The sequence below is a fragment of the Stegodyphus dumicola genome, chromosome X2 (genome assembly GCF_044657685.1).
Source record: "Stegodyphus dumicola isolate Sdum_Otavi_A_Nest chromosome X2, ASM4465768v1".
In the NCBI taxonomy this organism is placed as follows: domain Eukaryota; kingdom Metazoa; phylum Arthropoda; class Arachnida; order Araneae; family Eresidae; genus Stegodyphus; species Stegodyphus dumicola.
Window position 1 is genome coordinate 193,811,332 of NC_140781.1, and position 15,463 is coordinate 193,826,794.

Sequence of the window (15,463 nt, forward strand, 5' to 3'; positions counted from 1 at the left end):
GCTACTATAAAGGGGAGCTGAATCATCATCCATTTTGAAGCTAACTTGTTGGTAATCGCTATTGGATTTGCACTGATTTGTTGACATATTTGTGGATCGATTCCGACCTAATTTTCAGAAATATGGGTGGTTGTGCTGCACCAAATTGTTCGAATCAGTCTCAAAATAACTTTAGGATATTTCGTTTCCCTAGAAATGAAGAAAGACGAAGAAAATGGATAGTTAATTCTCGTCGAGATCAATGGATCCCGGGCCCGGGATCAATGGTTTCTTGCAAGTTCTGATGAAATGAAAGCTTATATTGCATTATGCATCTTGATGTCGCAAATCAAGAAGCCAAAAATGCATATATATTGGTCAAAACGATATGCAAAAAGTACTCCAATTTTTGCCAGCACTATGGCACACGATAGGCTTTTGATATTTCAAGCTTTTTACATTTTACGGATAATGAAGAGGAAAATAAAGATGACAGAATAAGAAAGATTAGAAATATAGTGGATTACTTTGTAGCGTTGCGCGCCTCCAACTTGCACGCAACCAAGAGGTGACTGTTGAAACTGGATAAAAGACAGAGTCTTGTTAAGGGTTTAAGTCCCTTTTTATTCAACGTAATAAATTACAAGTGCGTGCTCTTGACGCTCACAAACTACGGGAACTCGGCGGTCAAATAAAAATAATAACCTGAAAAGAAGCTAAAGACAAGACTCTAACTACGAGGCTCTTTAAAAGTAACTAACCTCACCGCGTTTTACAATACCGCTGCTAATTCAGCAAACTTGAAGATCACGTTGAACTATTAACAATACTTCCAGGCAAGCACACAGGCCGAAACGCGGGGTTCTTCAATTTCTGGCTAACTACCTCCGCGCTCGTGAAGTAAGAACAGCACACCTCGAACTCGTTTCCTTTCTATTTAACTCAGAATACTTCCGCTGATAATTTGAATGCTTACGCGTTCTACTCAAATTTACATATTCTGGCATTGGCAGTTCCAGGGGAAAGTAAGGCTTGACAGGAAAGATAGTTTAAACTTAAAATAAATGTTAGTTAAAATAAATATAAACCCTACAAAGTCATAGACTTATTGTTAGGTAACAGAATTTCAGATTTAAAAGGTAGTGGCAATTCGTATCGGCCATCAGGAAGCACATTTAAATTCTCTTTAAATTGCTTAACGGTGTCAGAGTGAGCAAGTTTACGTTTAACATCTTCAGTTGGATCTGTTATGCCAATGGCATCCAAATTCCAGAGTTCAGTTACGCTAAGATTAGCACACTGCAACGAAACTACATTATTGCACAAATTATTTAGTAGCATTGCTGGAATAGTAGCTGAAGTAGGTTCTTTAGATAGGCTGTTTACTTTACCAATCACAGTGTATCCGAATTTAGTCCCAACTACAGTTACACCAGAGTTCAGTTTCAGAGAACTGCCAGTAATAATGTCCCAATGGCATCTGCTCCTAAAAGCAACTCAATGTCATATTCTTTAGCTTGCAAATCAGACAAGGTAATATTTCTTTCTTTTAATTCTCTTAGGGTATTGGGATCAACTACTTTTGGAACACATTCACATATTTTGTTCTGAGAAAGCACTTCAAAGTTATGGTCATAAGTGCCCTCAAAATTTCTTAAATTAACATCAAACACTAAATGGGAATGAGGACTTGTCTCTCTCCCCCCAAACAAACCGTGTATAATGGTTTGTTTCGATTTAGGACGCAGTTGCAAAAACGGGATAACCCTTTCTGAAAGATAAGATTTCTGAGAACCACTGTCCAAAATCGCACGAACTGTAAGTTGTCTACCCTCAAAAAGTGTTTGCAATACGCATTTTCATTAACAGTTGACTGATTAGACGACACATGACTGGAAATAACAGTACTGTCAGATTCATTTGGCTTTACAGGTTCCCCATTTGAGCCCATAATGGTATAGTGAAATCTATCACATGTTAAACATTTAACTTTATTTTTGCATGCCCGTGAACTATGTCCAACTCGTAGGCAGCGAAAGCAGGCGCACTTTTGCACCAAAAGTTTTCGTTTGTCTTCTAAAGACATTTTGCGAGCAGAAAAGATTCGGCAGAATTGTGGGATTTCTCACAAAAAATACAACGTAAATTTCGCCTACCTGTATTGTCTTGAACATTTACCAAGGCAGCAGCTGTAGAGCAACCTGGATCATCAGCATGTGGACGCGAATGTGCAGAACGTGAAGCTCCCAACCCGGTACGAGCGAGCTTAATCATTTCCTCACTTTGCACTTCATTTCGAAGAAAGCACAAAAGTTTATCCAACGAACGCGCACTATCTTGCTGTGACGCAGTATCTTCCATCGAGCGGCTTGTTTCCCACGCACGAAGAACAGTCTCTGGTAAACAGGACTCAACAAGTGGCTCTAAAAATTCTGAAAATTTTTCCTTAGTTCTACCGAGGCTGTCCAGTGCCATAAGCTTGCTCTCAAGTAAATCATAAAGTTCAGCTAAATCTACTTTAATCCTACCAGTAGCATTTTTCATTACTATGGAAAGTAGATCCCGCACATAAATCTGAATCAAAAGTTCATCTCTTCCGAAGCGTTCTTTAAGTTGTGAGATCACCTTTGAATAGTTTTCTTTAGTTGGCAGAAAACTGGTTACGAGTCTTGACACTTTAGAATCTGCTACCACACATTGTAAAAGATATTGAAATTTATCTTCATCGACAATGGAGAGGTCGTTGTGAATTTTTTCAAACTGGGACCAAAAAGCAAGAAAGTCTTTCGGTTCTCCACTAAATTTTCGCAATTCAAGTTTCGGAAGCTTGAATTTCCTTTTTTGCTCGGTTGTTGTTCCTTCCGTAACCGAATTTGCCTTCTTTGTATTTTCTAACAGCGAACAAATCAAGCAGAACTTGTCACGGTATTCTTCTGCTTTAAAAAAATCTTCAGAATATTCATCTTGAAGGGCATCATCACTTAGCAACAAATTCGAAACTTCTTCTTGAGTTGTTTCCAAACGTGAGAATTTGTCTTCAATCTGCCGAAACAACGTACTGACTTCGTCACTTCCTAAACTTTTGTTTTCGATCTTCTGAGCTATATCGTTGCAGCATACCGTAAAAGCTGTTCTCAGCGACTTTCGTTTTGCTTTCAAAACTTTTATATCCATATTTTATCAAAAATATAAAGTAGCGGACGCCAAATTTACTATGTTGCAACTCTCAGGGCTACAACGTGCAGGTTACAAATTAAATAATCACAGCAGGGATTATTAATATAAAGATTTAATATGGATATCTCACACAAGCTGAAAACGTTACATTACTCTATTAAGTGTATACATATAACTGAGTGAAAAAAGAGAATTTCCCCGCTTAGTTCGCAGTTAAAGAAAAATAAGAATAATAAAAAATAGTCCAATCAGATGCGGCGCTCCTTCTGTTGACCTTCGCCGAGCCGTTATGTAATCGCCTGTCTGCTGCCGCCGTCTCCAACACATAGATTACAATCTTAATTGCCGCTCTCACGGCATTATTTCAGTAGAGCTGGTAACGTCGCTCTTCGCGCGATAAACCAGCAATAATTCATTATTGGTATTTCTAAAACGGTACTGCTTCCGAGGTTACATGCATTATGGAAATTCTGTTATGTTCGTTCCAGTAGTTAGGTTTACATTTCTGCTTTTAATAAAGCCTTAGAAGATACGAAAATTGGATTGGCAAAGGCCTCTCAGGCCGTATACCTTTAAATGAATGACGGTCTGTGATATATCTGTACATATTTTACTGATTATTTTACTTTATTACCTTATTTTATTCTATCCAATGTGTATATATTCCTCAATAAGCTATTTACAACTGCATATTTTCTGTCAACTGAGCACTACTGAGACTGATGAACTCTGTGCTAAGTCCCGCCCAGTGCTCATAAATTTTGGACTTTGCAGCAATTTCACGAACTGTTAGTGAAAAACTCTTGTCCTTCAGCGAAAAATATGTTTTCATTATTTCAATGACAAATATTTTTAAAAAACAAGTTTTCTGCACCAGCGTATGGAGTGAACCCCTAGCCATCACATGACATGGCTCCACTTTTGACTTTCTACGCTAATATTGTATATTTGTAAATACTCATATTTAACCAAGATTCAATTATGGAACTTCTATCTGAATATTTATATTTTATTTTTGACTTTCATCATTTCAACTTTTTGCATATTTGTATCTGATTTGTATTTTACACCACCCCACGATGTTACACTCTTTAGTGGCAAAGTGCCACACTTTCCCGTATTTTCACATCTTGTCTCTGCGACACTTTTGTTCTCTTTTTAGGACTTCTAGGAACCCATATTAAACGACAACTGGCAAAAAGCCTGCAATCCACGCAGGCTATATGTCCAGTCCCGGAGTATAAACAAGGAGGAGAAACTGGTATTACAACGTTTTCCAGAAATGGTCCACTTTTGTCGCATTATTTATAGAGGGCGCTGCAATCGTTAGCTGTTCTACTTTTCGTAGGATTTGCCATAGGCAGCAATACAGAAAATATTGATTTGATATCAATTTCCAGTATGAGTAATTCTTGTAATGCAACCTGCTTCGTCCCCGGATACAACAGTGGTTATACATCTGTTAGGCAGAAGAATAAAAGCTTGGAAATCAAGAATCCAAGTATATTTAGAGCTCCAAAGGTGAGCAACATTTATATCATGCCTGATCACAGTCAGACGAAATTATATAACTTTACAGAACGTCTGGATTGCCAGTAAATAAGAGGGTATTTAAAAAGTAATAGACTTGAAATTAGTTAAATATTTCACAGAACTTTAAATTGGAAATTAGTTTAATATTTCACATAACTTATGTGCATTTGCATTTCGTGCATGAAAGCAGGCAATCCTGAGATTTTTAAAGTTAAATAAATTTCTGGAATTATGCAAGAATGATGGAATATTTGCCTCTTTATTTCATTTACAGAAAAGAAGATTATCTCATTTCCCCTTCTTTTCCGTTTGAAGTAGGTTTTTATAATAAATGGAAATGAACACTATGCTGCTTAAAATTAACTTCACTTGCATGGTTGAGTGAAAACATAACAGCAGATAAGTGTAATGAAAAATTGATTTTCCATGAGATAAATTCAGCATATTAAATAAGTTATGAATATTATAAAATCATGCCACATAATTGAATGGCTGTTAAAAATTAAGATTTAAATCTTGATACACTGCACAGTGAGAACCATTATGCACAAGGATTTTAAATTTGAATGTGTAAAACTATTCAAGCGTTAGTACTGCAATTAAATTTTAATTTGCCATTACTATTTTCAAATTAAATTTTAATCATTAAATATTAAATTTGCATCAAAGTCACGTTAAAAAAATTGCATACAACAAGAGTATTTTAATTTTGTATGTAACTGAATTCTGATATTTATACATACTTGTTGAAATATATTTTACAGGATCCTGTGCTGCTAGACAAATGGACACATGCAATTCCTCGGGCCGACCAAATACTTTTAGAGAAGGATGTTGTATGCGAGCATCATTTTGCAGAAAGTGATATAAAACAATTTTACGAGATGAAATTGTTCGATGGGACAATATTCAAGTTGGAAATGGGCCGCCCTAGACTCCAAGAAGGAGCAATACCCTCAATCTTTCCAAATCTGCCTTTATATTTATCCAAACCGTCATGTAAAAGAAAAGCATCTGCTGCAAGAAATGTGCCTGTGAAAAGAATGCTCCATTGGTTGCAGATAATGTTGCCGCTACTAAAAAGGATTTTACATTTCCACTGTTGACTGAAAGTCTGCAGAAGATTTCCAAACCGCATTGTTTGTGGACTGTAAATTCTGCAGTTGAATTCATTGTATGTGCTCGATGGGCAACTAATTACATGTGTGAAAAAAGGGTTATAATTGATAAAGATATGACTGTAAAGGTTAGTTTTATTTTGACATTTTTATAATTTCAGTATTGCATGTCAAACTGCACTTGGTACTATTGTGCTACACATTCATTGCTTTTTTTTCATGTGTAATTTATTCTTCACTTATTTATTGTTATTTTTTTTTCAGATTTCTACGTTATCTTTTCTGAATTTTTGAGCTATGAATAGATGGATTTTTTTTTTAATTAAGGAAATTGTCAGAGATGATACTTGTCTGTAGTGTCTTAGAAGGATTATTTTTTAATCAAAAACATGTTCTGAGAGACATAACATGAAATTATGTCTCAATGGAAATGGATTAGGCATATTTCATTGTCATTGGTTTCATGCCTTAGGAAAGAAACCAACAAGTGTCTGGTTAAGAAGCACATGGCAGAGGAACCAATTATTATGACTGACAAATGGCAGGCATGGGTATTATGTGCATAAGATTGTTAATTATCTCGCAAATTTTGTTAAGTTGCAACTGATGCACTTAGTCTATAAAATCCTGCTGCCTCTGAAATTATGAGTACAAAATTGTGGTCTTGAAAAGTAGAATTAGCTAATCACCTACTGAATACCTGTTTCGACATAAAGTTAAGTGTAATGGCCAAGATCCATTGATTAAATCGCTATTAAAAATTTTCTCCTCGTAGGGTAATATGCATCTGTCAATTTCCTCGTAAAGTAACATGCATCTGTCAATTTCTTCCTAGGGTAATATGCACTGTGATCCAATAAAATATTGATCTTGCATTTCTAATTCATTGGTCAGTGTGTGTAATACCTTATAAGCAATGATATTAATTGTATATTATTTTATAGATAATATTTCTTGCTTTCTCATTGTTTTGATTTAATAATGGTATTTTGTTCCCATGTCTAAATAATTGGGTGCTAACTGGTCCAATTTTAATTTTTCAGCCAGTGTATATTGTTTGTCTTGCTGTTTTGTTTGTTTTTATCCAAACATTATGTGTTAATATGTACTAAAGATACAATAGCTGAATTTAATAATTTTTATGTACCTTTAATTAATATGGCTAATGTTATGCAAATGCTAATTGTTATACTATATCATTAGATTGCAATGCTTGTTTGAAACACAAATTCACTTTAGATCCAGGTGAAGCAGCAATCTTGCTCAGCAAATTTCTGATCCATGTAGTTCAGAAATTACCAACATTTTGAAAAATCCTGCCTTGCTTAATTCAGCAAAAGTACATAATTTCTTCATAAATGATTCAATAAGCTTCTTATGTTTGTTTTGAATAAATGAAATAATGCTGGGTAAAAGTTTACAATTGGGTGCCCCTTGCTTATTGGCGATTCTTTTTTGACGCCAAGATAGGCGCCAGGAAGGCACAATTTCAAGATGGCCGCTACACAAAATCAAAATAAGAAGTCAAAGAATTGCACAAGATCTGTGTCCACGTTTTACTTAAAAATCCCATCTGTTTTTACTTAAAAAAACATCCTAGAATTGCACAACCTAGGTAAGGCACACTGCTTTAAATATGTCCATGTACACATCAATCCATTTTCATTTAAATAAAATCGGGAAGCTAAAACAAAGTTAAAACTATCGTGGTAACTAGAAGTGAGGTTTCATCACCAAACTTTTTTAAAAAATGTCGCCAATCGAAGGGGCACCCAATTCTACACTAGAGCCTAATGCTGAATTAGTTGTTGTCCCACTAGCACCGAAATCCTGTGAAAATGAGAAATTTCTCATATATCCCATCTTGGAGTTCAGAAAACGTATGAAATCTTATTGAAAGATTCTTTTAGAAGGGTATGTATAATGACACAAAGAATTTTGTGCTCCCGTATCATTTACGTAACAAATACAAATCTTTCACTCCTAAACAGGCTCCTAAACAGAATACTTAAATATCCAAATGACTTTTTTCCGTGTATATTGGTTGTCCTGTACGAAATTGTGGACATGATCTCATTATTCTAGATAATGTTTCTAAACATCTTGTTTTTTATGACCTCTCAAAAATCTCACTGCTGAAACTATTACAGCACATTTATTACAATATATGTACCTGGAAGACCAGAAATGATCTTGATTTAGATACAATATCCTTCACTGGTGTTTGAATCGATTACCAAATGCTTGGATATTAAATTATCTCATTGTATTCCTTAGAGACCTGAGTATAATGAACATGTTAATACCTGCATCAAGAGCTCTTTGCTTATACTTCATGAAAAAGGTATTCCATTTGAAAATGCATTGCTTATCCATCAAAATATTTATAATGGTACTGTTCATCCTTCAACTGGTTATTCTCCTAATATTCTGCATTTTGGAAGAAAATTATCATTACCTTTTAATATGTTTAATCCTGATCCAAGGCCATTCAGGTGGAAAAATCATATTATTTGTGTGATCTTTTAACACAACTAAAACTAAGTTATGAGCATGCCTATGAGATGTTGGAATAAAGCAAATAGAACAGAATACTTGAAAAATGCCATATTAAGATCATTCAATGTTAATGATATAGTGTATGTGAAATCTAAGGTTACATTCCAGCATAGGTTTTCGAAAACTTTTTCTTCGAAAGTAAATGATGTAAATTATGTTATTTGTGCACTTGACAATGATTTTTTCTCAGCCATTTATATAATTCACATCAGTTGCCTTCGTTTGGCTCCTAAAAGATTCTCCCACACTTCAGTACACTTAATTCTTTTTTTTCACTCATTTCTTATACTATCATAGAACATTATTACAAGTTATGCAATATGTTACATTGTTCGAAATTTAATTTTATGTGTCTTTTGTTGATTTCTTGATTGTGTGAGCATAATCATTAGAGTTTAAGGCTTGATCACCCTTAAATATCATTTCGAGATTCAACGACATTGTGCCTAATATATAAGTGCATAAGTGTTTGATTTCAAAATTTCCTGGTATGATGTGATTATAATGGTTTGTATTGTTTTTTCATCCTGTCTGTAATTTATCTAATTAAGTGTAACTGGGGATGTACACAAATTGCATTTTGCTTTCTCATAGAAATACTTCATTTACAATTCTGTACTGTATACTTGCAATATGGTATATTCGAAAATTTTATGTACCATATTTATATCATGCACTTATATGTATTTTGCATAAAAAGTTGCTTGTATTGAATTATGGAATATTTAAATAAGTGGTTCTATGTTTTAATGTTAAAATTTTTGTTTTTGTGTAGATGGCATGGTTTTGGTGATACCTAAATGAAAAAATCTTTTTATTTAAAATGTAATCTATGTAATATGTATTTCAGACTGTTAGCTCCATAGTGATTGTCATGATTTTATATGAGGCTGGCACCATGATACCGGAATTTTTATTATGCACATAATTAATTTTTCCTCCTTCCCTCAAAAAGGGGTGAATATCTGATGAGGTCACATTCAATTTATGTCCTTGGAATTAATACAGCCATCTAGAACCAGATAAGGGATTTCATGTGGCGACAATATTTTTGCCAACAGATTTGTTATAACATGACCAAGCTATATCATCAGACAACTAATTTCAGTTCAGTTTGTTTGCAAAGTTGTAAGGATCTTAAGTTTTACTAACGTTTATTTTATTTTAAATCTTTACTATCACTTCTTATTTTCTACTTCCGGCCAGAATTATAAGCGTTAAGGATTTTATGCAAAGTTTGTCTGGCGAACGCCAAGTATTTAAGTGTGGCCTTTTTGCCAAGCGAAGGAGAGGAAGCAGTGAGTTCGAAGCAGGCCGCTTACCTTAGAAGTTACGCAGTTGCTATTTGCCGTCCAGGCCAGAGGTTTTAATCCTCTTGATAAATTAAACGTATTGTAGTGTTCACAGTCTCTGTGCTACATACGCTTCCTGTTATTATAAGGCCAATCTTCCACGTGTATTATTCTAAAGTTAAATTAGAGTCTAGTTTTATTTTGATATCTTTTACGTTAGACCCCGAGTGGAGGGTCATTGTATTCCGAAGTACGGAAATCATTGTATATAAAGAAAAATAAAGGGTTTTGTATACCCTTCGTCTGTATCCTGTCTACTTACTACAATTAGTGAACATAGCTTTAGTAAGCTCTCTGTTCCTAGTCAGGTCCTTGTATGTTTCCGAAGAAGGTTAGAAGGAACATTGAACCTGATAGTGGCGCCCAACGAAGAAGAATAACCATGGCCGAGTTTCAAGAAGAACCTGTGCTGCCTGCAGAAACGGCTCAGAATCCAGAAATGCCAGCTGCCGCCCTGGAAGGATTTGGGTACATCGTCCAGACCATGCGCGCTTCGATGAAACAGAAAGCAACATTTAATGGAAACTCACCGGTAACCAGTTTTTTGGAAAAATTGGATGACCACTTCATGCTCTACCCCGTGCACGAGTTTCAAAAAGTTACCTTAGCTACCAGCGCTTTGAGGGGCCAAGCGCTTAACTGGTTCAAATGTATCGGCAGAAGTCTCTTGGGTCAAGCAGGAAGTCCCACCTATACTTATGAAAATTTCAAGACTGCCCTACTAAAAGCCTTCCCTGTTGTAAGGGATCGTGCGAAATTAGAAACGGAACTTTTTAGTATATATCAACAAAGAATCGAAAACCTCTCGAGCTTTATTTTAAGAAAAATTCACGTTTTCAAGCTCTTGTATGGAAACCGTCCGGATCCTGAAATAATTCAAGTGATTTTGCCGAGGTTACTACCCCAAGTGCAAGACTTTATTGAATTGAGAAATCCGACTACACTGGAAAAATTATTTGAGCTAGCAATCCAGTTTGAAAGTAGAAGAACGGCGGACGTCGAAAGAAGACGCCAATATCAACAGCGAAACCAATTTGGTACGCCAAGACTACAGCAAACTCAAGCACATGGCTACGGAGAAAAAGAGAATCAGTGGACAAGGAAACCCGAGCATTCAAAAACAGCCGGCGAACGTCGACAGTTCAATAGCAATCCAGGAAAAAAGTCTCAAGGCCAGGGGAAAAAGAAGGAAAGCACGGAAAGAAAAAATAATTTAAACTAAAACGGATTTCTGCTGACGAGAGGGTGCGGAAATCCGAAGGCCACGAAAACCCCTCTTCCTACAAGTTAAATACAGTAATGGTGAAAAATTTAACTCTTCCGAAGATTGAAGTCTTGGTAAATAATATCCCGGCCACCGCACTCCTGGATACCGGCGCGCAGTGTTCCTGTGTGGCAGAAGTCTTTTTTAGAAAGTATTTTCGCAAATACCGCATATATAATGCGGATAATACGACAGTATTAGCGGCGCAAGGAAAAGAATGTAAGTGCGTAGGTAAAGTACCTTTATATATCCGTATCAAGGACGAACAAGTAAAGGTGATGTTTTTTATAGTAAAGAATTTGCAAGCACATTTAATCCTAGGAATAGACTTTCTTTCAGACGCACAAGCTACACTGGATTTTAATGAAGCGTCCCTTAGGCTGACAATGAAACCAGTGCGTGTAGAAAAGGTTGAACCGCCAAGGTTAAATCTTGACCACCTGCCTAATGACGAGCAAGATAGAATCCGACAAGTGGTAAGTGAATTTGCTTCCTTATTTAGTGATATTCCAGGATTTACTCAGGTTACTAACCATAGTATTGACACCGGAGATGCATTGCCGGTTCGTCAAAAACCATACCGGTATGATAAGAATAAGGAAAAAATTATAGAATGGCATATTACCGATATGCTACGTAAAAAGATCATAACGCCCATCTCAAGTAGTTATGCTAGCCCGGTGGTTTTATGTAAGAAAAATAATGATTATCCTTTGGAGCATCCAAAAAGGTGGAGATTCGCTATTGATTACCGTAAATTAAATTCCATAACGAAATATCCGGTATATCCGTTACCGATCATAGAAGAAATTTTAAGGAACATAAAATCAACCAAATTTATGACGACTTTAGACTTAACGAATGGTTATTTTCAAATAGGGGTCAGGCCTGAGGACGTGCCTAAGACTGCTTTTATAACCAAGTCTGGCACTTATGCATTTTTGCGTATGCCGTTTGGCCTTTCTGGGGCCCCAGCAACATTTCAGCGATGCATGGACATTGTGTTAAGACCTGTTCTTGGAAAGTCCACATTTATCTATTTAGACGATATCATTATTACTAGTGATAATCTGGACCAACATGTACAGGATTTAAGACAGGTGTTTTCTTTATTAAATGAGGCCGGTCTAAAAGTTAATGTCGAAAAGTGCAAATTTTCAGCCCCTGAATTAAAATATTTAGGTTACAAAATATCGCAAAAAGGGATCGAGACAGATGAATCAAAAATAATCGCTGTACAAAAGTATCCGACTCCAAACACGGCAAAGAAGCTCTCTTCTTTTCTAGGACTTTGTTCATATTATAGGTCCTTTATAAAAGATTTTGCGGCTATCGCTGAGCCATTGTTAAAATTAAAAAGGAAAAAGGCAAGATTCTCGTGGACGGCCGAAGCCAATAGTGCTTTCGAAAAATTAAAACAAGCATTAACGCAAGCCCCTGTGTTGAAATTTCCTGAAAAGGATGAGAATTTAGAAATTTCAGCGGATGCTTCGGATTATGCGGTAGGAGCGGTACTTTCGCAAAATCAGCAGCCCGTGGCATTTTTTAGCCGAACTTTAAATCAAACACAAAGAAACTATTCCGCGACCGAGAGAGAGGCACTTGCAGTTCTGTTAGCAGTGCAAAAGTTCCGAGTCTATTTTGGAAAGGCGCCGATAACAGTATATTCTGATCATGCGGCGGTAACTAGATTGTACTCAGGGAAAATTTATCCCCAAGGTTAATAAGATGGGCACTCAAGCTGCAAGAATATAATCTAGTAATCAAGCATACCCCCGGAAAGGAAAATATCGTAGCAGATGCCCTATCACGAATTAAATTAGACGAACAGGGTAATACCGTAAAAGTTGCAATGCTTACAGCGTGTACAATAAATTCCCGAGAAACTGTAATAACCGAACTGGGTAAGGATCCTGAGTTTGGAAGTATTTATGAGTATTTGAAGGATCCTGAAAATTTTAGCCACCAAGATATTGTGGCGATAAGAAATAGGGCGGCCCATTACGAACTAATAGATGGTCTATTATTTTATACAAAAACTACGAATTCCAACAACGAATTTCGACCTGTTATCCCAGCTAGTCTTAGATTAAATATCCTGCAAGAGCTCCATGACAGCCCATTAGCTTCTCATGCTGGTATTCGAAAAACTATCCAACGCGTACGCGAGGCAGTCTACTTTCCTGAACTGCAAAAGTTAACAAGGGCGTATGTCCAGTCCTGCTCAACATGTCAAGCCGTTAATTATATTAATTTCCGCCCGGCCGGTTTCTAAATAGTATTAAATCCGAATTTCCAAATGAAATAATTGGCATCGATTTATTGGGCCCTTTCCCAAAAAGTCAGTTAAATAAAAGTCGCTATCTCCTTGTTATGGTTGATCATTTTAGTAAATGGACCGAAATTGTTCCCTTAAAACGAGCCTCCGCGAAATTAGTTACTGATTCTATTTTAAATAAATATATTTTAAAATACGGGGCGCCCCTAAAAGTTATATCGGATAATGGTCCTCAATTTGTAAGTAATATATTTGAAGATATGTGCCAAAAACTGGGCATACGTCATTTAAAAATGGTCCCGTATCGGCCGCAATCAAATATAGCGGAACGGGTCAACATAAATATAGTGAAAATTATCCGTAGTTATGTTAAAAATTTTCATAAAAGCTGGGATAACTATGTCAATGAATTTGCTTTCGCCCTTAGGACCGCAAAACATGATACAACGGGAAAAACTCCTGCTGAGTTATTTCTAGGCAGAAAGATTATAACACCGTTAGATAAATTATTTTATGTGCAACAAAGAGCCCCAGAATTTAAAATGGGTGATATAGAAAAACTAATTAAGGAAGCAAAGAAGAATACTGAAGTAGCACAAAGAAAACAAAAACTGTATTATGACTTGAAACGACTGGGAGTAACTTATAAAGTAGGGGATGAAGTTTTAAAAATTAAGCATTCACTTTCTTCAGCACCAGAAGATAAAACTGCCAAATTTTTTTCACGATTTGTAGGACCATATGTTATAGAAAAAATAACTCACGCTGTTGTAGTGTTAAAGGCCAGAAATGGTGAAACCTGTTCCGCAAATATTGATCAAATTAAGCCCTACTTCGATCGTAATAAAATGCAAATCTTTTCAGATCTTTTGCAGGATCCGGCACGGCAGACACCGCAGGTACAAGTTCCAGAGGTGGGAAAACGACAAGTACAAGGGCAAGCCAATGAGAGACAGAAGCAAGTGAAAAGAAAATTGCCCCGCGGAAAAATTGAATGTAAGAAGAAAAAGAAGCCGTTCCACCGTCCAGAAAACAGAGTTCACGAACACCCCCAGAATGAAGAAGGGAGAAGGACGACGTATGTGAAGAGGACCAGGAGAAATGACGGCAACTATAACCCGGCTTTAAAACGGAAGATTGACTCATCCGACAGAACTCTCCGCAGCAAAAGTCGCCGAACTGCGGAAGGGCCATCAGCGGCGGAGGAAAAAGTACAAGAAAAATTTGAACGGCCAACAACGAGGTCCAAGCAGGATCACGACAGAAGTTTCCCGGTTCCGCCAAGACCACCTGCCTTCAAACGGCCAAGACCACAAGCAGAGGAGAAAAGGAAGGTGTTCAAGGGTGGCCGTACTGGTGAAAAACGGAAGCTTCCAGAGGAAAGCACTGAAGGGCGAGCCCGTACAAGAAGGAGGATAAACCAGGCTAATATCTGCAGTACCTTTAAAGACTGGGCCCAGAAAAGGATGTCCGAATATTACAAAGATAAGTAAAATTTTATGTTACTTTGCAAACTTAAGTTAATCTTTCATTCTTACTGCAAGTGGCAGATTTCAAGAAGTTTTACCTCATGCGAGGTCTACCTTTATCGCCAAAAGGGCGAGAAATGAGTTGTGACCGATTTTCTTATTATGTTTTTAATTACTCGCGCGTAAAACTAAAGTTGATGTATAATAGCGTTGTGTAAACTTAAATTTTTGTAAAAAGCTATTGTATAAATTTTATTTAAAACATTCTAGCAAGAGAGAAGTTTTAGTCTGAAAGACTTTTTGAAATGTAGTATTATTTCAATGTAGAAAGAATTGGCACTTGCTTTGAAAAGAATAAAAGTTAACAATGTACTACTAATGTATGTTTTCAAATGTGTAAAATTAACGGCATGTTGATATGTTCTTATATACATGTGAACTGTTATTTTAAATGTTAAGAAATACCGTGATATGGTAAAAGTGAAAGTAATGTTAAAAATTTGTTATTCGTGTGACTGTAAAGATTAAATCATGGCGAATATGTGGTAAAGGTTGAATGATGTAGTTAGGCTCTCTGACGCTACACTTTAGAGTTAGCCACTTTTAGAATAGTACCTCAGGGTTAGAGTTGAAAGTAGGGTGTGTTAAGAGGTCTCGTTATGTTGAATTTTAACACGTTAGTGTTTTGATTGTAGGAGGAAGTGTGGCACACGTAGACAGAAACACATTCGTGT

The 15,463-nt window shown here is 36.3% G+C and overlaps 1 protein-coding gene across 1 annotated transcript; it reads left to right on the top strand.

Annotated features, from left to right (window-relative positions):
• The first annotated feature begins 4,453 nt into the window (after positions 1-4,453).
• Positions 4,454-5,939, top strand: LOC146993000 (uncharacterized). Its single transcript, XM_085809775.1, has 2 exons — positions 4,454-4,677; positions 5,454-5,939. Exons 1-2 carry the CDS (start codon positions 4,558-4,560, stop codon positions 5,793-5,795), a joined length of 462 nt encoding a protein of 153 aa, XP_085665901.1. The 5' UTR covers positions 4,454-4,557; the 3' UTR covers positions 5,796-5,939.
• The last annotated feature ends 9,524 nt before the right edge of the window (positions 5,940-15,463 follow it).